The sequence below is a fragment of the Typopeltis vanoorti genome, chromosome 12 (genome assembly GCF_054136105.1).
Source record: "Typopeltis vanoorti isolate ZY-2024b chromosome 12, IOZ_Tvanoo_1.0, whole genome shotgun sequence".
NCBI classification, from domain to species: domain Eukaryota; kingdom Metazoa; phylum Arthropoda; class Arachnida; order Uropygi; family Thelyphonidae; genus Typopeltis; species Typopeltis vanoorti.
In genome coordinates, this window is record NC_143560.1 from 128,549,941 (window position 1) to 128,573,037 (window position 23,097).

The window sequence follows — 23,097 nt, forward strand, 5'->3', positions numbered from 1 at the left end:
AAGCTCCTCATGTCGTCGACGGGAATCAAACCTAGGACACTCCTTCCCCAGGCATATGGTTGTGAAGTGCATAGCCACTGGGCTAACCGTGTGGACTTATCCAACTCAGCTGTCACTATTATAAAAAATTAGTAAATTACTAAGGCAATGGTCAGTCATGCTTACCCTTCACATCAGTGGTGTCCCTCATAGAGTATCATATTCTTATCCATCCATTCTTGAATTCTCTTTTTGACCAATTTTTCCAGTATTTTTACTACCACTGCTGAAATACTGATTGGTCTGTAATTTGCTATTGCACTCTTAGAACCTCCCTTATGCAAAGGATTATTTTGCCCTCTTTCCTGTCCCTTGGAACTCAATCAGAACCGAAACAAATTGAGGAGCCTTGTCAGAAGCATTGCCCATTCCCCTGCACAATCTTGCAAAATGCTGATATCGCATCTAATTCTAAGCTATATTTGCATTCAGAGTCTTCAATATCCTAAGTACCTTCAATTATCAACCTCTGTTCTCAATATCAGTCCCTGTCACGTCTGTCATAATATCTTCACCTGGATGATATATCCTTGCAAAGTGATTACTCAGTAACTCAACCAATTTATCTGTTCTGTCACCTTGTCATCATCAGTACCCTTACTTGCCATGTAACAAAAGAACTCTTGAGGATTTCCTTTGGCCAGCTTATCTAGTTTCTTCTCATAATCTGATGTTGCTTTCCTTACCATTCTAGTCGCCTTTCTTACCTGACCCTTGTATTATCATGAGCTTGCTGATCCCCTTTCTCCTTATACCCTTCACAATATTTTTTTTTCTTAGCACATGCTTAACGATACTACTCATCTACTAATTCCTCTCCTTACCTTAGCTATACAGTTTAATATTGCTTCCTCTAGGTGCCTCTTAACTGTCTCTCATACACTACTAACATCTTCCCTTGCACTAGTGCTTTATGTGATGGCACAGCTTCAAGCTTCATCATAGTTGTGTTATGATGTGGGAATATTTTTTTCTGTTTTGAACAAGGATCCCTTGTCATAGTGTATGGGGAAATAGATATTAAACTTTAAAATGACATTTTGAAGAATTCTATTTTGCCTCTGTTATGGCAGAATAGAATTTGTGGATTTTGTGGAAATGCTCCATTTGAGTATCTGCAATAATTTAAAATGTTATACATCAAAGTCTGTGGCTGCATGGTTTCAGGAAATGACAGTGTAGGGGTTAGACTGGACAGCACAAAATCCTCCATCTGAACCTTTAGATCAGTTCTTGGAAGTTAGGTTAGTAGTTGAAGGCAAAACCAGCAAGTAACTGCATCAAAATATCTGCATTTATTATCAATGTTGAGCAAAAAGAAAAAAGTGCTAAAAAGTATATTGAGGTATGTGAAAATAAAAGGTTTGTGAACCACTCCTGTTTGTATAATTTTCACTATAATGTGCACGTATGTTTATATACTTGTATGTATGCAAATGATTGGTATATATTTTTTCAGTATGGCTAAAAAATTTCAATTCTTTATCAGGGTCTACTGAAAATTGTGTTACTTTTTCTGAGTGGCCATCGACATTCCTTAATTCTAGTTCCCAAAAGTCACAGGATGATGATTTAGGTAAAATATTGTTGTTGTTTTTAATTAGCTAAATTTGGTCAAAGATTATGATTGATTATAATGGAATATTTAAGATACTGTGTTTCTGCTGTCTTCTGATGCTAACATTAATAAACTAATAATAAAATTATGAGAATACACTTTGAATATACAGTAATCTATGGGTTTCTTTTCTGAGGAGTTTCCTGTATTATAATTTGTTAAAATTTAAGAAATATTGAAGACAGCAGCAATATGAAATTGTGAAAAATTATGAACTACTACTTACTGCAGTGTAAACATCATGGGCGTATGGAATTCAGAACTATGTATTCTATTCTATGTATTATAAACATTCTATCTGGTATAGAATTTTTATAATAGGAAATTAAAGTACACGTGTGTTATCATTTCTTGCTTTAATAATCCTTTCACAATAGAGTAACAAGAATGGTGAATGAGGGTAAATCATGCATTGTCATTTTTTTTCGATTTTTCCAAGGCATTTCACAGGGTGTAACATGACAAGTCAATTTTTAAGTTGCATCATGTGGGTTTCGAGATTGGCTCTCTGATAGATATCAGAGAGTTGTATATGGAGGAGTAGCATCAGGGAATAAGAAGGTTACAAGTGGAGTTCCATGGGGTTCAGTCCTGGGACCATTATTGTTTAATCTTTATGTCAATGATATTGTCACAGGACTACAGGGAGATCTTCAGTTGTTTGCAGATGATGTGGAGCTTGGGAGTCTTATTAGTAATAGTGCTGATGTTTTGGCTCTTCAGAAGGATTTGCATAAGTTGAAAATGTGGGCAAATGAATAGATGTCAGTTTAATGCAACTAAATGTAAGGTTTTAAAATTTGGGATCCACAGAAAGGATGCTTCACACTTGCTTTGTGGATTTATGCTGGAAGAAGTAGAGGAAGCTAGAGATCTTGGAGTGATTGTGGATAGAGATTTGAAGTTCCATGGACATGTTGTACATGTTAAGACCTCAAAGAATTGTGGTAGTGTTGAGGAGCACATTCACCACAAGAGATAAAAGTGTACTGGTCCCATTGATAAGACCACATTTGGATTTCTGTGCTCTTATCTGATCACTGGAATTTGAAGTGGATGAAGACCTTGGAGAAGGCAGAGACAGATGACAAAGATATCAGGACTGTACAACATTGATTATGAGTATAGACTGAGGGCATGCAGACTGCGGAGTTTGGTGGTTAGAAAGCAAAGGAGAATATGATAGAGACATTTGCGGTTGAAGGGTTATTATCGTATTAACACTGAGGAGATTTTTCATATGGTAGAACAAGGGAAAGGAGCAAGGACAAGGGGCCATCTCTGGAAGTTGCAGAAAAAGGTGGTGAGTAAAAAGGTAAGAAGTAGGTATTTTGCATGGAGAGTGGCAGGAACATTATCATTATTTCCCATAACAAAACATCTGCAAGGAGATGTGTTTTGAATTATGGGAGATACTGAGATAGGAGTGATATTAGCTTGGTTCACCTTTGCGACGAGTTGCCCAGTGTTGTACTACTTTACCCCAGTCCTGAAGATATTTTCAGGTGCAAATTTTGTTTGCTCACACTTGGATAAAGGATTAAACTAAATTTATTATATTCTAACCGAGTGAAAAATAAACTTTCAACATCTTTCTCTAAATCCAGAGTAATTTAATAAAAAGGTGGCAACTCCTATAGGTAAAGATGACCTCACCATTGCTTCTGCCTGGTATCTCCACTTCTAGGCCTGGCTCCCACTGAAGAGACCTCAATAAAGGTCGAAACTAGTCTGTGTAGTGGCCCTTCCTTTAATGCATAACATTATACATATCCACAAGGAGATGTGGTTTGCATTATGGGAGATATTGAGATAGGAGTGATGTTAGCTTGGTCCACCTTTGCTACGAGTTTCCCGGTGTTTACTACCTTACCCCAGTCTTGAAGATATTTTTAGGCACAAACTTTGTTTGCTCACACTTGGATAAAGGATTAAACTAAATTTATTATAGTCTAACCAAGTGAAAAATAAACTTTCATTATCATTATTTGTTAACCTACATGGTGTCAACAGACTTAATGTGGGAGGCTCAATCAACCAACAACATGTCTGTCATAATGAGCTTTGAAATTATTTATGCCACCTGCACTCACAATGCGCTCAGGCAATGCATTCCACTCACTAACAACTCTCCATCTAAAAAAAAAAAAAATCTACTCCTCATACCCTTCTTCACCACATCTTTCCACGGATGGCCTCTTGTTCTTCCCATCTTAACATCCACTCTTTTTATAATTTCTTCCATATTAATCTGATAGAATCCCTTGAAGGTCTCTATTATATCTCCTCTTTTCCTATTATCCACCAACCTCTGTAAACCACATTCTCCCAAATGCTCTTCATAACCAACATTCCAAAGTTTTGGTATCATTTTGGTTATTTGCTTTTGAACCCTCTCTAGTGTCTCCACATCACAATAAAAACTAGGTGACAAAATCTGAGCACAGTAGTCCATATGTGGTCTGATCAATGCCTTATATAAGCACCACCACTTCCTTATCCCTACATGTCAATGTACTTTTTATCATAGCATTGCCTGAGAGGATGGTGAATGAGCAGACTGTGGAGGAATTTAATGAGTGATATGTTGACTTGTGTTGACCTCCCATGATGAGTCTTGTGACTCCATGACAGTCAGGAAAATAATAATAATAATATGAGATATTAGCTACTTAAAATTAATATAGAATGCTTACACCATCAAATGAATATGCATATAGAAAGGAAACTAAGGTGCAAAAATCATATTGCTTCTATATTCTTGCATTTATGGGAAATAACAACAAACCAAAGTTTGCACTGTGAAATATGAAGTTTTCCCCATAGTGCACAAATAGCAATTATTTCTGACTAATTATTTATTGCTGTATTTGTGTGTAACTTTATTTTTACAACTTAAATGCTGTTTAATTTCTGTGTTATAAAAAAAGAATAAATATATGTCTTAACCAAATATGAGCAAACAACAATTTCTGCTAAAGCCAGAGTACTTGTTCCATGAATTTGTTCAAGACAAATATTATGCAAATCATGGTTAGGTTGATGAAATGTTAATATTTACGGCATCCTGTGATGAGTCTACAGACTCCATGGAGATTCCCATATAAGCATAATAATAAGAATGGATATTGTGATAATTCATTGATTTATGTCAGTTTTACACTGATTGGTGAGAATACCTATAATTCATCACTCATATTTGCATCTAATATCAAAGAAAAAGTAAGAAAAAAAATATGGAAGGGGAGGAATAATGATCTTCTTCTTTTCTGCCATTTTCTGTCCACTGCTGTACGAAGACCTCCTCCAGTTCCTTCCACCTTTCTCTGTTCTTGGCAATGGTTGACCAGTTTTCTCAACAAAATTTGACAATTCATCACTACACCTTCTTTTAGGATGTCCTCAGCTTTGTTTCCCTTCTTTTGGAATCCATTTCGTTAGTATGGTTGTCCATTGGCCATCTTCTCTTCTGGATAGATGTCCAGCCCATTTCCATTTTAGTTGCTTGTGGTGAATAATGATGTCAGTGATATGAGTCTGGCTTCTTATCCAGGTGTTTTGCTTATCTTTTAATGTGTTGCCTAGCATCAGCCTTTCCATAATTTCTTTGAGTTGTTGCTAGTTCATTTGTCAGTGCTTTTGTTAGCGACCAAGCTTCACAACCATGTGTGATGACTGGAAGTATACACTGGTTAAATGTATTTCTTTTTAAACACAGTGGGACATCATTGTTTTTAAAAATGCTTTTCAATTTTCTGAATGCACTCCAGACAAGTTGAACTCTTCTATTTATTTCCTTTTGGAAATAAATAGGAGTCCACAGTTTAGATTTTTTCCATTTTTCCATCAATTAGATGGCTTAAATGTGTATATGAAGAGGCTCTTGCCAACAAATTGTTTTCTATTGTTATGTTTTTTGATATTACAAAATGATTAAACATGATTTTAGTTTTTTCTCTGTTTATTTTTAGAGCAACTTTTCTGCTTTCATGATATAGGTCTTCTATCATTATATTAAGGTCTTCTGGAGTGCTAGCAAAAATGATGATATCATCTGCATATCTTAGGTGTGTTAAGTTTCTGTTATTAATTTTTATACCAAGATTTGTCCAGTTTATATTATTAAATATTTCTTGAAGGACTGCTGTAAAGATTTTGGGCAATAGAGGGTCTCGCTGTTGGACACCTTTTTAATTCATATTTTATTGCTACTTGTGTGAAGTTGGATTGTTGCAGTGGTATATTTCCTGGAGGAGATCTATATATTCTCCAGGAACTCCCTGATTTTGAAGTGCTTTGATTATTGCATTAGTTTTGATGGAATCAAATGCTTTTCATAATCAATAAAGGCTAAATAGAGAGGCAATTGGTTTTCTTCTGCTTTTTCTATTATTTGTTTTACTGCATGAATATGATCAATTGTGTTAAACCTTTATGGAATCTTGCTTGTTCTGCTGGTTGATTTGAGTCTAGAAGAGGGATTAACTTGTTTGTTATTACTTTTGTGATAATTTTGTACAGATTAGGAGAATACTAATTGGTCTATAGTTTTTTACTTCTTCTTTGTCTCCTTTTTTATATAACAGTATCAGAGTAGCTTTTTTCCAGTTTTCTGGTATCTTCCCCTCTTCTAGGCATAGATTTAGTAAGTTTGTGACATGGTGAATTATGTTGTTTCCTCCCCATTTAATTAATTCTATGTGAATTAGGTGTTCACCATAAAATATTCTATTTTAGAAGTTAAATTTTTGTCTTGTTTCATATTCCATCTCTTTTTTAGTAGTTGTAAGGTTTCCTCTGAAAGTTTATGGTCTTTTTGCTGTTTGTTTCTTTTGAGTTCATTGCCTGGTGAGATTATTACTTCTGTTAGGTTTTTGCTTATTTTATTTATGTCTTCTTCAAATATGTTTCTTAAGCCTAGTTTTTGATTGAGTTTTTCTTCGTAATCCTTCTTCTTGTTTTTAATAGGTTTTAAGTCAAACTTTTTGATTTTATTCTTTCCAATTTGGAGTTTCTTTTAATTTGGCTCTCATCAGTCAGTGGTCACTTCCTGTTTTTACTTGATTTAGTACTGAGGTATCTTGGACTATTTCTTTATTATTATACAGTATATAATCTGTTTCATTTTTTTTATTTCTCCATTTGAACTTATCCATGTCCATTTTCTTTTGGGGGCTTTTTTAAAAAATGTATTCATAATGTAAAGCTTGTTACTAATAGAGAATTCCGTAAGCGCCATTCCTGAGTTGCTGCTTATGCCATATATGTATTGTCCTATTATGTCTATTTGGTGAGAGGGATGACCCTCTTTGGCATTAAAATCTCCCATTACTATAGTAATGTTTTGATTGCTATTTCTTTTTTTTTTGTGTAGAGTGTGCTGCAGTAAGTCATAAAATGCTTCTATCTCTTCATTAGTGTGGGATGAGGTTGGAGCATATATTTGGATGATCCTGATTTTTGGAGTTTATTTTAAATGTGATTTCTATTATTCTTTCATCTGTATAATTAAATTCTTCTATAAAGTGTGTAATTGTTTTCTTAATTAGAAATCCTACTCCCATATTAGTATAAGTAGTCTTATTTTTTAGTTTTATTAAATGTTCATCCTGCCTGTGTTTGACACTTAAATGTTTCTATATAAAGGAAAAGAGGATTGCATTGATTACTATTATATTTGTGAATTCTTTAGGCTATTCCAGTATTGCTTATTTGGGAAAGCTTCCCCACTGCATCATGCTCTGGCCTCCATAAATGGTTTTGATCAGAGTAGCCAAATATTTGGGGAAATTCTTAGCATTGCAGTGGAGGGGTTGTGGCCTAATCTCCCATGCTGGCCACATAACATCTTGAAAAATGCATTTTATAGCTTTCTGCCAGCTCCTTGCTCAGTATCAACTTCACCATGGTTCATTACGACACCATGTTTTCCGGGGGATCCATGTGGAGGCATGATACTAAGACTTCCTGGGTGTGGCCCTCTGGACTTCACCGAAATACTGTCACTGCCATCTATATCAGTTACATCACTGTTTTTGACTGTTGCCAGCCCACCATGGAAATCTATCCCAGGCTTAACTTGAATGGGTTTAACTATTTAAACACTGTCTCAACTCAAATTTTTGCCGATGGAATGGGAAAATCTACAAACAACTTTTGGGCCTTGCAATGGGAAGCCCTCTATTCCTCCTTGTTTAGACTTATTCATGGAAAACTTCGAAAAAGATGTCTTGTCATCTACAAACCCTAAACTGTCACTTTGGGTGGAGTTATGTAGATGACATATTCATAATATGGAAACACAGTGTGGCTGAGTTACATGATTTTCTGACATCTATATCTCCTTCTACCATAAAATCAAATTCATTTTGAATTTTTGCACCATATTTCCCAAAAATTAGGTACTGTACATATGCTGAAAAAGAGGGCAATCTCTATTATAAGAAATGAAGGAATACTAACAGAAGAATTATATTCTATTCTCCAACTATTGATCAGCAATGGATATCCTAAAAAAATAGCACAAAGATTGTTATTCTCTAATCCCTCTCCACAACAGATCAATGACATTCATTACAGAACCTTGGTTTCCATACCTTTTTATTGGTGAACTTTTGCTAAAAGTCGAAAATCTCGTGACATTAGAATTGCCTTCAAACCCATTATGGCAGTACTGAATCTGTTATGCTCACCCAAGGACCACAACCCTTTCAACAGACATCCTGGAGTTTACAATATTCCATGTTCTTGTGTCCTTAATTACATAGGGCAAACATCAAGAAGTTTAGAAATAAGACAAAAGGAGCATATTTGAGATCTCAATAACAACAGAGAAGACAACTCAAGTCAGGCATTCCATTTCTTCCACACTCACCACAGCATTGAATTCTACAATAGCTCCATGGCATATATAGTAGACAACCTCATCAAACTTCTTAACTTTCTCAAAACAGAATTATGAACTAGTCACTATAAACTATGAAAAGTACTGCTGTAGGACAATTTCAGCAGTATCTTTAAAGAGACAATTTTATCTGCTTGTTTACATCGTCTCAACGACACCATATGTTGCTGTCAATTATGACCTAAGAATGCCAGTATTAGTAAAAAAAAAAAAATTGCTACAGAACCAGCAATTATGAATGTTATAGCAGCCATTTCAAATTGCTTTAATGATTTATTACTATTTACTATTTATTTTCTAGTCAGTATAAGGAAAATAGTAGAACAAATTTCACTTTTGCCTTCAAAAAAGGTTGCCAAATTCATCGTTCTTAAAGATGCTATATATGTTCTTAACTGTCAGTCAGGAAACCCACCATGATGTTGTGTCTGTGAAGTCATAATTAGCATGTAATTAGAACCTTTACTGTTGTCATGTCATACATAAGGAAGCTATAAATATGGAAAAGTATATTTACAGAATACTCAGTTCTGTCTACCATGGAGAGGTAGCTGGCATGACTTTACAATTCACTCAGCTGACTTCAAAGGATAAAACTAAAGTGAAAAGATCAGAAGAATGTAAAATCTTATTCTTCTAAATTATTTTAAATGGCTTGTTCTGGTGTGTCTAAAGTTTTTTTTTTTTTATAGAGAGAAACTACATGAGCACAGAAACTATTCTTGTTGTTATTCAGGTATCTTTATGGAGTAAAAGACTCGTCATTGGAGAGCCATTATTCACACACAATACCTATCATACCTGCCTTTAACTCATTCACTGATGAAGCACCCACAACCACATCTGGCAACCCATTCACCACTATCCAAGCAAAAAATCTAGTCTTATTATCCTTACTAAGTACACTAATGCAACCTCCACTGGTGAAACTCTGCTCTCTCTATTCTTGCCATGTACTGAAAAAAAAAAGTCTACATTGTCATTCCTCTAAAAACCATTTAATGACAAATGCTTCTATCATTTCTTCTCTTTTTTGCCTATCAGCTACTTTTTGAAAACTACAAATTCTCAATAGGGTGCATTCCACACAACTGCCACAATCTTTGCCATTCCTATGGATCTTCCCCACAGAATTTTGGAGTCAAGATCTTTACACGGTAGTCCAGTAGTCTTATATTGGGGAACAATAACCACACAATCTGATGTGCTGTTTTGTTACTTTCACAATATACCCTGTAAACTTCAACTCCCTGTCCACAATCATATCCAAGTCCCTGGCCTCATTAGTTTCCTACAGTTCATTTCCATCAATATAATACACAGCTTGTGATCTCTTCCCAAAGTGCACCACCTTACACTTGACCACATTAAACTGGAAGCAGTTTACCTTTGCCCATACTGCTAGTCTAGTGAAGTCTTCCAGCAGGATCACTGCATCACTTTCGTGTATCGTTGCTCTTCCCAGTTTAGCATCATCAACAAACAAATGAATATTTCCCGTCAAATTGTTTTCTTTATCATAGATACACAACTTAAACAACACAGGAAAGTACGGAGCCCTGTGATACACCCCCTGGTAACTTGCCTTCTCTCTCCTGGACTCAACTCCTCCAGAAACCACTCTTTGATATCTGTCCATCAGCCACCCTCTAATAGATTGCCAGAATCATATCCATGCCCGTACCTATTTGTTCCAATTTATGCAATAGAATTCTTTGTGAAATCTTGTCAAATGTTTTTGCAAAGTATAGCAGTGTCATGAGTAGAAATTTCCCTTATCCAACTCCTGTGACCATTCCTCCTCCCAATCTACACTATCTACAAGTAATTGTCCTGACACTTCAGCAATTTACAGTTGATACCAGCAGGTGCACTCTAATATCAGTGTCATTCTGTCAATGTGCAGCAGACAGCAGGTGGAATTTGTCTCCATACTTCCATCAAAGCAGCAATGAGTTCAGCGACAGATCGAGGACGTACTGCTCTGGACCTCGATCGCCGCTCCAATTCATCCCGTAGGTGTTTGATGGGATTGAGGTCAGGACTCTGGGCAAGCCAGGACAGTCTCTTAACACCCATCTCTTCATACTATTTGATAACAGCGACAGCTTTGTAGCATAGGCATTGTCTTCATAGGCATTGAAACTGACCACAGCATCCTTTGGTCCAAGACGCGCCTCTTACATAGATCCCGTTACAGGTTCGAACGTTTGTTCAAGGAAAGCGTGGAGGCCTTGCTCCATCATCCCAACCTGAATCGTAATGACTGCATATCTATATCAAAAATCTGGGAAAGCCTAATCAAGATTACTCATTAATTTTTTTTTTTTTTTTTTTTTTTTTTTTTTTTTTTTTTTTTTTAATAGCAAATTCAATCATGTTTCTACTTCAAAATATTTCGTTTCATACTTAGTGATATAACATCACGCGGCATGTTCTAATTTCAACGATCTATTGTTAGTATTCTAGCTTGTATATTTTTTAAACTGTTCTTGTAATACCACCGACGATGGTCTGCTATTTCCAGACCGAAATATTTGGTTAAATAAATATCTTTCTTGTGATTACGTGATTATATCATTCAGTCTTATGTCGCAAGTATCCTTAAAACAACATTGTCTTCTTGTTACACGGGTCCATTCCATAGGAACTCCACAGTGTAGACAGCATCTGATTATCTAGAATATCAAGACACTGAGCTGCTTTCATGGAACCATGGACAATGACCAATGTTCCCACTCCAAACCAGCTGAATACACCCCACACCATTACTCCTCCACCACCAAACTTTACTGTGGGTACAACACACCTTCACCAGGCTGCCTCCACACCCTGCCATCAGACTGGAAACAGGTGAACCTTGTTCACATACTCTTTGCACTAGGCCAGACGAGCTGCTTTGTTCGTTGTTGTAATGTTCGGCTTGTGTGCTGCTGCTCTTCTGTGGAAACCCAGTAAATTTAGCTCTTTTCATACAATATTAATGCTCACCATGGTGTTACTGGTTTTCAGGAACTCATCATGGATGGACTGTGCTGTTTGCTGTGCCAGTTTTTGTGCTACCCATTTGAACATCCTCCTGTCTCTGTCAGTCATTTTTGGCAGCCACCCTAGGTGTTTTCCTGCACTAGTGATGCCAGAATGTCTCCATTTGTTGATTTTGGATGCTCCAGTTGAGCAGCAATGGCACGCATGACCATGCCACCAATGTGACAGCCCACAATGATACCTCTCTCGAAGTCACCGATTTCACATCATGTTGCCATACCACCTGTATTCAACTGTTACGATGAAATACTGCTTCCTACTATCTGTACACTGGTTTTTATGTTGTTAACAAACCTGGAATGTTCCATAACTTCAAATAACAGGTGTCCGGACAATTATTGATGCATAATAACTATGGAGTGGATGAAACCCATAATTGAAATCCCCATAATAATTACTTGACCTGTACTCATCATGCTAATTTGCAAATGCATGTTATCTACATTCTCCTGTATTTGTTGTTGTTATGTTCCATTGAGTTGTTTTCAGCTCCTTGTGATTCTATGAACATACGCTCTCCATTCAGATCTGTCCCTGTAGCTTTATCTTTCAGAATTTCCAGTTGCATTCCAGTTGCTTCTTTAACTCCCTCAACCCCTCTAATTCTTGGTGTCCCTCTTCTTCTTCCATCAACTTCTCCAGACTGTTATTTGCTCACATAATATGTCCAAATTATGACAGTTTTTGCTTGATGATCATAGCGTCAAGGAAGCAATCTGGCTTTCTCTCTATAACTAATTTATTGGTTTGCTTTGCAGTCCATAGTAAGCATCTCCAAACCCATAATTCAAATGCATCTATCTTCCTTCTTTCACTCTTTCTCAGCATCCAACTTTTACATCCGTACAGTACCACAGGGAATGCCATTGCTTTCATGACTCTGATTTTTGTTGTGAAGCTACTATCTTTTTCTTTAAAGATCTTCCTTAAAGTTGTCATTGCTTTCCTTCTGAATAATAATCTTTTTCTAATTTCTTCAGTACAATACCCATCTATCAATTCAGGATCCTAGGAGCACAAAATTGTTCACTACTTCTATTTTCACAAGTTTTTCATATGTAATTCTACCCACTAACTCATTTGTGATCATAGCTCTCCATCTCAGCACACCTCTATCATACTGTGGCATCAGACTCGCAACTTTTACTTTCTCTCTTCCTTTTCACATGAACTAGCAACCCTTTCATGTCTCCTTGCATATCACACGTCACCTGTGAAATGATTTGTACCAACCAAAATAAACATCTCTTTCACCTTAACTCTCTGTCCTTTCAGTATAACTGACATTCTTTTTCTTAGTTCCAGGAAAACATGATTTTGTGACACTCTCCTCAAGGACTCTTATCAGAGAATCATCATACAAAATTCATGCATTCTCTCTTTGATGTTCTGCTTTCGCATTTGTGTCATTCCATTTGTCAGGCATGTCTCCATCCACTCAATCTCACTTTTTGTTTTTTGAAGAACTCCATGTAATTGTACTATCTTTTCCATTACATTCTCTTCATTTTCAGTGCATCATTTGCACAGTCACTCTTTACCACTTGCAACTATGCCAATCACATTATCACAGATTTCATCTTTTAACTCACTGCTATCATGTTTCTTGCTCTCTACATACTTCTGGCATTTGCTCACAAAACACTTTTGACAAACATGGTCTCCAGGTTCATCTCATTCCAAAAACTCTCATTCTGCAAAGGCCGTGCATTTCACACATGCTGCAGAATGCAATTACACACATTAAAATTTGATCATTGTGTGGAGCCATGCCGCACAATGCAGTGTACAAAAAAAATAATAAAATAATAAACCTTTAATAATCAGAAGATTAAACATCCTATCCTTACAGTTAATGACACAAACACTCCTAAACATAATGACACATTAAAAAAAAAAAAAAAAAAAAAAAAAAAGGACTTATTTGATGGTAAAGACTTCCAAAAAGAACTTATCTTTCGGCACTGAAATTCACCACTTGCACTAATACCATCTTGCAGCCAGCAACAATTAAGCAGTCGTTCTGTGAATGCTTTTTTCTTAAACAAAATTTAGAACAAACAGCAAACCTTTTAAAACTTATATAATTAATTTGGGCCAAACAGTACTTGCTTCATGATTATCTGGAATAAAATTCTGGAACAAAATATGCACCTTTAACTAAGTGCAGTAGGGTAGTAACAAATAATTAATTTGTGGTTACTTTTTCAGATAGGTAATTTACATGATTATCTGCTTGTATTGTTATGTTACAGTGTTCTGTATTCATTAATGGCTTTTTTTTTAATGATAAAAAAATTACATATTACAGTGTGGAGTTTCCTTATTTTGTCATGCCTTTAACAACAAACTATAATTACAATATATAAGTACTACAAATATAAAAAATTTTGTATATGGTCTGTCAGGTATCTCTGTTTAAAATTAGAGCTATATTAAGGACTGTAGCTCTAATTTAAAGAATTCTGCTGCTTTCAGTAATACTGGCTCTGAAATTCAGTGATGAAACTGAGTTAATAGCATGCAAATTAATTATAAAGATGCCAAGAAATTATATTTTCGGTTTCATTCTTTATTCAAATGTAAGCAAACAAAGTTTGCACATGAAGGAACATCACGACTGGGCTACTTGTATATAGAGGCTAATTACCTTCACATCAATTGCCTTAGTGTCCCATAATGCACATATCCCTATGGACATATATAATGCTATGCATTGTGGGAAGGGCCACTGCCCTTTTTTGAGGCCTCATCAATAGGTCTGCATTACTTGAACCTTGGTATCATTTCTAGGTCTGTCGTTCAATGAGGGGAAGCGGTTCGGGTAGTGGCCCTTCCCACAATGCATAGCATTATACATGTGCGTAAGGATATGTGTGTTGCTGGGATACTAAGGTAATTGATGGGAAGTCATTAGCCTCTATATACAAGTAACCCAGTCGTGAAGTTACTTCACATGCAAACTTTGTTTGTTACACTTGGATAAAGGATGAAATCAAGAATATATAGTTTCTTGGCATCTTTAATTTATAGTATAACCAGTGGCGGCTCGTGGCTTGAAATCGTGGGGGTGCTGAAACTTTCGAATTATACATACACACTATAAGTACACGTATACGTGTTGGGATAAAATATCAAAATTATGGTAAAAATTTTTTTAAAAAAATTAAACATGAAAAAATATTGTTTGTTATCGATAAAATTATACAGTTTTACTCAAAATTACTTTCAAATAAAATCCATTATCATAACCCCAATAATGTTCTAAAGTAAACACTATAACAAATGTTATGTCTTTAATTGTAATGTCCAAATATTTAAAGAGACGGAATAAACACGATAAGCACTACGGACAGTGCCACATTACACTAATAGCTCACATCTCACTATGACGTGCATATGCTTGCACGTGTAGCAAATACTAGCAATATGACACTGTGGTAAACACAGTGCTGCTAGCGTCCTTCGCCCTCCTAAGTGCTACAAGATGGATTTTTATTATTTTTTATACAAAATAAGAGAATTGTATAGGATTGTTGATGAGAAAATTAAATATTACAAGCAAATATAAATAAATTAATAAATGTATTTATATATTCAAGGCTGCAGTTCTGCAGTTCCTATGTACGAGCTTCCCCGAGTATAACTAAGTGAAAAAAACTTTAAACACATATCTCTAATCCAGAGTTTTTTTTGTAATAAGGTGTGATGCCTTTTGACTACTTTACCTTGATGGACCTGTGTTTCACTCAGGTACTAAATACTAGCAATATGATACTATGGTAAACACAGTGCTGCTAGCATCCTTCGCCCTCCTAAGTTTCTCCATGAGTGCAGGTCACAAAGATGCCTCCAACGATCTCGATCCTCTCTTCCATGTTATACCCATTGATTTCGTTAGTGGATCTTCCCATCTTGTAGGTGGTCTTCCTGGTTTTCTCTTTATTCTTGGTTGCTAGTTGAATATTCTATATGTCCATCTGTTATCTCCGAGTCTGGCTATGTGACCTGCCCATCTCATCTTGCTTTCATATACTGCAGTTACTACATCTTTTATGCCTGATCTCTTTCTTAGTTCCATATTTCTAACATGTTCCATTTTGCTCATGTCAAAAATCCTACGTTCTATTGCACGCTGAGTTATTCTGAGAGTCCCTTCTTCTTTTCTTGTCGTGTTCCATGTTTCTGATCCATATGTGAGTGATGGAAGAATGTCACTATTAAATAGTTTTACCTTTGCAGTGATGTCAAGATTTGGATCAGTAAGTGTTTATTTTAGTCTGTTGAATGATAGCCGTGTGTTATTCATTTTTGTTTGTCCTAAGTAATTGTAGGAGTCAGCTTGTTCTATAGGGATGTTATTAATACATAGGTGACTGTCACTTGTGTAGATGTTTTTGATCCATTTTGTTTTTTCTAGATTCATTTCTAAGCCTATCTTACTGCTGTTTGTGTATATTTTTTCACCCATTTCTTCTAGGTCTTTTGGGTTGTGAGATATCAGTACTAGATCATGGGCAAACATAAGTATTTGTAGTTTTTCACAGTCTATGCTTATTCTTCCATTTAGGTCTGTTTTTTTTTTTCCAGAATGTATTCTAAAGCGCTGATAAATAGATTAGGGGAGATCATATCGCCTTGGCGGACCCCTCTCTTTATATCTATATTTATAGATTGATCAAATAGGGTTATTTGTGTGGTCTGATTTTTGTTAATTTCTTTTATCATGTGGATGTAAGTAGGGTCCACATTTATTTCCAGTAAGGCAGTGATGACTGCATTGTGTTCTGTGGTATCAAATGCTTTTTTAAAATCAATAAAGAGGAAGCATAGAGGGATTCGGTATTCTCTACATTTTTCTGTTAGTTTTGACTACTTGTATATGAAAATATGCAAATTAGTAAGTGATACCTTGGTATCGTAGTGGAAGAACAAAGAAAGGCCGTAAAGCCCACGGCCAGAATGGGCAATCACTGGATATGACTAAATTTCCCCAACTATATGACTACTCTGATCGAAACCATTTATGGAAACCAGTGAATGATGCAGTGAGGAAGCTTTCCCAAATAATAAGCAATACTGGAATAGCCCAAAGAACTCATAAATATAACAGTAATCCTCTTTTTCTCTATATTGGAACATTTAATTGTCGAACACTTCAGGAAGAGGACGACCTTGCCATCTTACAGCAAGAACTAAAACATATTAAATGGGACATCATAGGTTTAATTGAAGTTCACAGGCAGGATGAAAATTTAATAAAACTAAAAAATGGAGACTACCTGTACTATTATGGGAAAACTAAAGGACAATACGGAGTGGGATTTCTAATTAAGAAAACAGTTACGCACCTTATAGAAGAATTTAATTATACAGATGAAAGAATAATTGAAATTACACTTAAAATAAACTCTAAACTTAAAATCAGGATCATCCAAATATATGCTCCCACCTCATCTCACACTGATGAAGAGATAGATGCATTTTATGACTCACTGCAGCACACTCTAGATAAAAAAAGAAATAGCAATCAAAACTTTACTATAGTAATGGGCAATTTTAATGCCAAAGTAGGTCATCCCATTCACCAAATAGATACAATAGGGCCATACATATATGGTACAAGCAGCAACTCAGGAATGGCTCTTACATAATTCTCTATCAGTAACAAGCTTTATGTTATGAATACATTTTTTAAGAAAGCCCTCAAAAGAAAATGGACATGGAGAAGTCCAAACAGAGAAATAAAAAATGAAATATATTATATACTGTGTAATAATAAAGAAATAGTTCAAGATACTTCAGTACTAAATCAAGTAAAAACAGGAAGTGACCACAGACTGGTCAGAGCCAAAATTAAAAGAAACCCCAAATTGGAAAGAATAAAATGGCTAAACAACAAAAAATCAAGAAGTTTTAATTTAAACCCTATCGAAAACAAGAAGGATTATGAAGAAAAACTCAATCAAAAAGTAGACTTAATAAATATATTTGAAGAAAAAGACATAAATAAAATAAGCAAAAACCTAACAGAAGTAATAATCTCAACAGCCAACGAACTCAAAAACAACAAAAAGACCATAAACTTTCAGAGGAAACCCTACAACTTCTAAAAAAGAGATGAAATATGAAACAAGACAAAAACTGAATTTCTAAAATAGAATATGCAGAACTATGCAAAACAATAAGGAAAAAGATGAGAAATTAAATAAGATCTTATAACACTAAAAAAATAAAAGAAACAATCGAAACAATAAAAATGTGAAAATACTAAGAAAATATTTATCAGTTGGCAAAAGTCAAATAACTGCAATAAAAGATAAGAATGGAACTACCATAAGGAACCAAGAACAAATCCTATGCAGGCTAGAAGAATTTTATAAAGAACTCTACAGTGATCCTTCAACAGATAAATCAAATATAAATAACTCCTCTCCTCTCCATTGCACATGGAATTCATCCCCCCGTTCACTTCAGATGAAATAAAACAAGCATTAAAACAAATGAAAAATGGGAAATGTCCTGGTGAAGACCTAATTCACATAAAATTAATTAAATGGGGAGGAAACAGTATAATTCACCATGTCACAAACTTACTAAATTTATGCCTAGAAGAGAGGAAGATACCGGAAAATTCGAGAAAAGCTACTCTAATATTGTTATTTAAAAAAGGGGACAAAGAAGAAGTAAAGAACTATAGACCAATTAATATTCTCTCTAATCTGTACAAAATTCTCACAAAAGTAATAACAAACAGGTTAACACCTCTTCTAGATTCAAATCAACCAGTAGAACAAGAAGGATTCTGTAAAGGCTTCAACACAGCTGATCATATTCATGCAGTAAAACAAATAATAGAAAAAGCAGAAGAAAACCAATTGCCTCTCTGTTTAGCCTTCATTGATTATGAAAAAGCATTTGATTCCATCAAATCTAACACAATAATCAATGCACTCTGGAATCAGGGAGTTCGTGGATAATATATGGACCTCCTCCAGGCAATATACCTCACTGCAACAGCAACAATCCAACTTCACACGGGTAGCAATAAATTATTAATTGGAAAAGGTGTGCGACAAGGAGACTCTCTATCACCCAAAATCTTTACAGCAGTCCTTCAAGAAATATTTAATAATATAAACTGGACAAACCTTGGTATAAAAATTAATAACAGAAACTTAACACATCTAAGATATGCAGATGATATAATTTTTGCAAACACTCCAGAAGACCTTAATATAATGATAGAAAACCTATATCATGAAAGCAGAAAAGTCGGCTTAAAGATAAACAGAGAAAAAACTAAAATCATGTTTAATCGTTTAGTAACACCAAAAAACATAATAGAAAACAATTTTTTGGAAAGGGTCTCTTCATATACATACTTAGGTCATCTCATTGACCTAAACTGTGGACTCAAAAAGTTCAAGTGCATTCAGAAAATTGAAAAACATTTTTCAAAATGAATGTCCCACTCTGTTTAAAAAGGAAGACATTTAACCAGTGTATACTTCCAGTCATCTCATATGGTTGCGAAACATGGTCGCTAACAAGAGCACTGGCAAATAAATTAACAACTCAAAGAAAAATGGAGAGGTTGATGCTAGGCATCACATTAAAAGATAAGAAGTGAAACACCTGGATAAGAAGCCAGACTCGCATCACTGACATCATTCTTCACCATAAGCGACTAAAATGGAAATGGGCCAGACATTTACCCAGAAAAGAAGATGAGCGATGGACCACCATACTTACGAAATGGATTCCTGAAGAAGGGAAACGAAGCCGAGGACGTCTTAAAATAAGGTGGCATGATGAACTGTCAGAGTTTATTGGGGAAAGTTGGTCAACCATTGCCAAGGACAGAGAAAGGTGGAAGGAACTGGAGGAGGCCTTTGTCCAGCAGTGGACAGAAAATGGCTGAAAAGAAGAAAGAAGATGACCTTGGTATCACTTCTGCATCTGGCTCCCATAGCTGACATTTATTAATGCTCATCATTGGGTTTGCTTGCATCCTGGAGAGTAGAGAGAGAGAGACTACACCTGTTGACAGGTTTTTTTCCTGTTACTGGGTAGACCCACTGCTAAGTCATGTGTCCTAGAGTAATGAGTTTAATAGTGATCCTTTAGGGTCAGTTATTGAGATTTAGTGATCATGTAGATCATTCTGAGTTTTTGAAGAGGTATCCTGCACTTAAACATACCTCGATAAAGATCTAAACCATTTGGGCAGTGGCCTCCCCACAATGCATAGCATTATACATGTATGTAAGAATATGTGCATTGCATTATGAGATACTAAGGCAATTGATGTGAAGTCGTTAGCCTCTATATACAAGTGGCCCAATTATGAAACTACTTCACATGCAAACTTCGTTTGCTTATACTTCGATAAAGGATGAAACTAAGAATGTAACTTCTTGGCATCTTTAATTTATAGTACAGTATAACCAAGTGAAAAAACTTTCAGTATGTGAATAACTTGTTAACCTCCCCCCCCAACCATTATTAGCAATAGAGTTTCAGCTGATATTACCATTCAGTTTGACTATGAAGTCCCAATGTGAATTAAAGTTTAAAATTTTAACTTAAGAGTAAGATTAATATTTTAGTACTTTACTACAAAATACTGCAGTGTATAAAAATTTCATTCTTGATGTTTGTTTTAAACAATTACAAAATTCTCAGAAATTATTTTCTTTCTCTAAATCAAGCTTGATTTAAAAATTCGAACTATGTTCCGCAGAAAGTGATTCCATACATGTTCCATGAAAAAATGTCAAAATTAATATGAGCGTGGAGTGGTTTTAAATTTTGCAACATTCAAACATGTTTGAAAATCAGGCGCACCTCACTTTGCGTGCGGATTGTGCTAAAGCAAACTTGACTCAGCCACCCGCGGTTGTTGACACCTCCAAGCGTGAGTGAAGTATGGAGGTATCTATTCTAGGAAATGTGCGGTCACAAGCAAGGTCAATGTGATGCGCTGTGGCCCAGTATGCCTGTAGCGTGCGTTTAGCTTGACATTGAATATAGATCGATGATACTCGACTCTAACCAAGGTGTTTCATTTAAATTTCAGGATTTGTGAAGTGTTCCATTGTAGGAAAAGTTTGAGAAACCCTGTACTAGAGAATTAAATTTTCATGAATGCAAAACTACAATACAGGGAAATTATTCAAATACATGAAACAAATCCTGACTGCTGTGCTAGCACTGTAATCTCACAAGCAAAATGTACAATACTCATAATTAACACCACACACACATTAATAACACTCCTCTCATATAATCAGTATAAAAGTGAAGCATATGTATGTGGGAAAAGAAACTAAAGTTCAGGTGTTAGTGAGACTGGCAAGGCTGTTCTTATGAGGATAATCACGGAAGATATAACGGTCTTAAGTGAAAAATCTGATGGGTCAAACTGGTCTGTAAGCAAATGCTGTATGATTTACAATGAACATAGATGTTGAAAGTTTTTTCACTTGGTTATGCTATAATTAAAGCCAAGAAATACCTGGATAATTGCCAGCAGTGCAAGGACCCCTGTGAAAAAAGGGTATATGTGGAACTACAAGGGGGTGATTATGAAGAGCTCAGGAGACAGCTTGCGGGTGTAGCATGGAATGAGGAGTTAGCTGGAAACGAGATCAATGCAGCTTGGGGGATTTTCAAAAACTATTTAGTAGATGCAATGTCTAAATGTATTCCAAGGGTGAGAAGGTTAAATAAGGTAGGTGTGAGATGGATGAATAAAGAGATTAAGCATGCGATACAGAGAAAAAGGGCATTGTAGAGGCATAAGAGAAGTGGAAGTAACCAATTTCATGAGGTCTACAAAGACCAGGCAAGGAGGGTGACTTGGTGAGAGTAGCTAAAGAGAGGTATGAACAGCAATTAGCTAATGAAGCTAAAAAGAATCCTAGGGAGTTCTTTCGATATGTAGCCAGCAAAAGAAAGAATGATTATGGAAGGATGACATTGATTGGAGGAAATGGTATAAAGACAGCTGTTGCAGAATGTGTGGTGGAGATACTTAATGAGTAGTTCATAAAGATCATTCAATCTTGTGAATGTGACTTCATGGAGAGATTGAGAGCAGTTGATGATGGGGAGCAGAGACTTGACTGTAAGTGAGCAAGAGGTGTTTGGGGAGTTGAGTAAACTAGATGTAAATAAGGCTGTGGGACTTGATAATATATCACTGCGTATTCTGAAGGAATGTGCCAGAGAGTTGACACCTGCCTTGACATATTTTTTTAATACGAGTCTTGCACTTGGTCAAGTCCCTAAAGAGTGGAAGGAGGGCAAGATTGTGCCACTTCATAAAGGAGGTGATCGAACTCAAGCATCAAACTATAGGCCTATCTGTGTGTCAGGTGTTGTGGTTAAGTTGTTGGAGAAGCTTGTGAGAACTAGGATACAGAGTTGGGTTGACAACAATGGTATAATCTTTGATGGACAGCATGGATTTGCTAAAGGGAGATCATGTTTTAGTAATCTACTTACTTATTACAATAAAGTGACTGCTTCCTTGGACAGAGGAGAAGGATACACAGTAATATACTTGGATTTCGCTAAAGCTTTTGATAGAGTACCTCATGATAAGTTAACAGTCAAACTAGAGCAGATGGAGTTGGATATTAGATTAGTGCATTGGATTGGAGACTGACTATCTGATAGGTATCAACAAGTTGTGTATGGGGGTGCGATATCCAGGAAAAGAAAAGTCACTAGTGGAGTGCCTCGGGGGTCTGTTTTAGGGGCCTTACTATTTAACTTGTATATTAATGATATTGGCAAAGATTTGGATGGATTCAGTTGTTTGCAGATGATGCAAAGTTTGGACGAACCATAAAGTGTAGTGAAGTTGTTGTGGCCTTGAATAAATTCAGTGATTGGCAAGCAGATAGGGTTGTGAGTTCAATGTTGCAAAATGTAAGGTTTTAAAATTTGGAAAACAAAGATGGGATGCAGAATTTATGCTTGGTGAGAATATATTGTTGGAGGTAGAGGAAATAAGAGATCTGGGGGTGATAGTGGATAAGGATTTAAAATTTAGGGGACACATCGCCAAAATTGTGAAGACAACACAAAGACTTCTGGGAATGATGCGGAGGACACTGACGGTGTAGAAGTAGGGAAATTCTTGTTTCATTGTATAAGGCTTTGATTAGGCCACACATGGACTATTGTGCCCAGATTTGGTCACTGGGTTTTCAGAAGGATGAAGAGATGTTGGAAAGGGTCCAAAGGCAACTGACTAAGGTAGTTTCTGACCTCTGGAATGAGTATGAGGAAAGATTGAGAAGATGTAATTTACAGAGTCTGGTGGAGAGAAGGAAGAGGGGAGATATGATAGAGACCCACAAGTTGGTAAGGGGTTGTTATAAGATCAATGGTGGAGAAGTTCTACAGAGAATAGTGGGAGATCAGGGGAGAACCAGAGGTCATCCCTGGAAACTGTATAAACAGGGTGTGAGAG

At 35.9% G+C, this 23,097-nt stretch overlaps 1 protein-coding gene across 4 annotated transcripts in view; it reads left to right on the forward strand.

Annotated features, from left to right (window-relative positions):
- The window catches only part of LOC150101220 (uncharacterized), a 530,669-nt gene that overhangs the window by 379,639 nt on the left and 127,933 nt on the right, over positions 1-23,097 (forward strand). For all 4 annotated transcript variants that reach the window (XR_016549128.1, XM_090401188.1, XM_090401189.1 and 1 more), the window contains exon 13: positions 1,529-1,615. Coding sequence is in view for 3 of the 4 variants with exons in the window: in XM_090401188.1 (XP_090257314.1) it covers positions 1,529-1,615 (87 nt within the window). In the remaining variant the exon portion in view is untranslated. The remainder of the gene's footprint in view (positions 1-1,528; positions 1,616-23,097) is intronic.